This window comes from Formica exsecta, unplaced genomic scaffold, assembly GCF_003651465.1.
Source record: "Formica exsecta isolate Colony F162 unplaced genomic scaffold, ASM365146v1 scaffold108, whole genome shotgun sequence".
Classification (NCBI taxonomy): Eukaryota; Metazoa; Arthropoda; class Insecta; order Hymenoptera; family Formicidae; genus Formica; species Formica exsecta.
The window spans coordinates 62,311-63,173 of record NW_021848419.1 but is presented as its reverse complement, the minus strand read 5'-3'; the positions used below and the strand labels follow the sequence as shown (position 1 = coordinate 63,173).

Genomic DNA, 863 nt, shown 5'->3' with positions numbered 1-863 from the left:
TATAAATAAATAAAAATAAAATAATTTTTTTTATAGAATTAATAAATTAAAATCGCTTTTCCTGAATAAATTAACAAACAACTTGCACAAACTTACGAAAGCAGAGATCGCGACAGGGACGTATGACCCGACCGCCGTTACCGCATTTCGGCACGAAGACGCTGCACAGAAATAGGGCCGCCAGTTCGTAACATCTGACATCGACAACGGCGTCGTAAAGTTCCAATTCGTGCTGAGCATCTCGCTGTCCGAAATTGCCCATGTAATTTGGGAACACGGTATAGTTGTACGGAACCTGCAATAGAGACGCGATTACGCATAAATCTCTCGGAATTAATTGTAATCGCAGGAGATGCCTAGGAGATGTTGTAATGCTTTCGTAAGAAAATCGTGCTTTGGATAGGAGAGATTCAAATATATGCCGGATAGAATATATTTCACATTAATTATAATTAATTAATCATCTCGAAGGAAGAAAATTTTCTCACAACCGATTTAAACTCGTAATGTCTATTTTAATAAAATGAAATTCGCGAATCACAATTCTTATCATAACCGCAAGAGACTTCCGTATTAAATCCTTTAACGTGATAACACCTTCGCGATTTTCGTGGCCGCTCGATGTCTCGTTCATGCTCAGACACGTACGCTTTTCCGGAACGCGCAACGAGCGCCTTATGAATTTTAAAACGTATATGTTGCTCCAAGTATGCGCAGATCGCGCCGAAATAGTGGGGAAAAAAGTAATCTCTTGAAATGTATTCCCAGGGACGGATGCGTTGAAATTACGAGCGACGACGGCTGCTTCTAATGCCTGTCGACGAACATTTCCCGTAGGAGGGTGAAACTAACATTGTCACTCT

The 863-nt window shown here is 40.4% G+C and overlaps 1 protein-coding gene across 2 annotated transcripts in view; it reads right to left on the bottom strand.

Annotated features, from left to right (window-relative positions):
- LOC115234652 (atrial natriuretic peptide-converting enzyme) overlaps positions 1-863 on the bottom strand; it is a 46,113-nt gene that overhangs the window by 11,189 nt on the left and 34,061 nt on the right. For both annotated transcript variants that reach the window (XM_029805876.1, XM_029805885.1), the window contains exon 11: positions 97-295. In XM_029805876.1, coding sequence (XP_029661736.1) covers positions 97-295 — 199 coding nt within the window. The remainder of the gene's footprint in view (positions 1-96; positions 296-863) is intronic.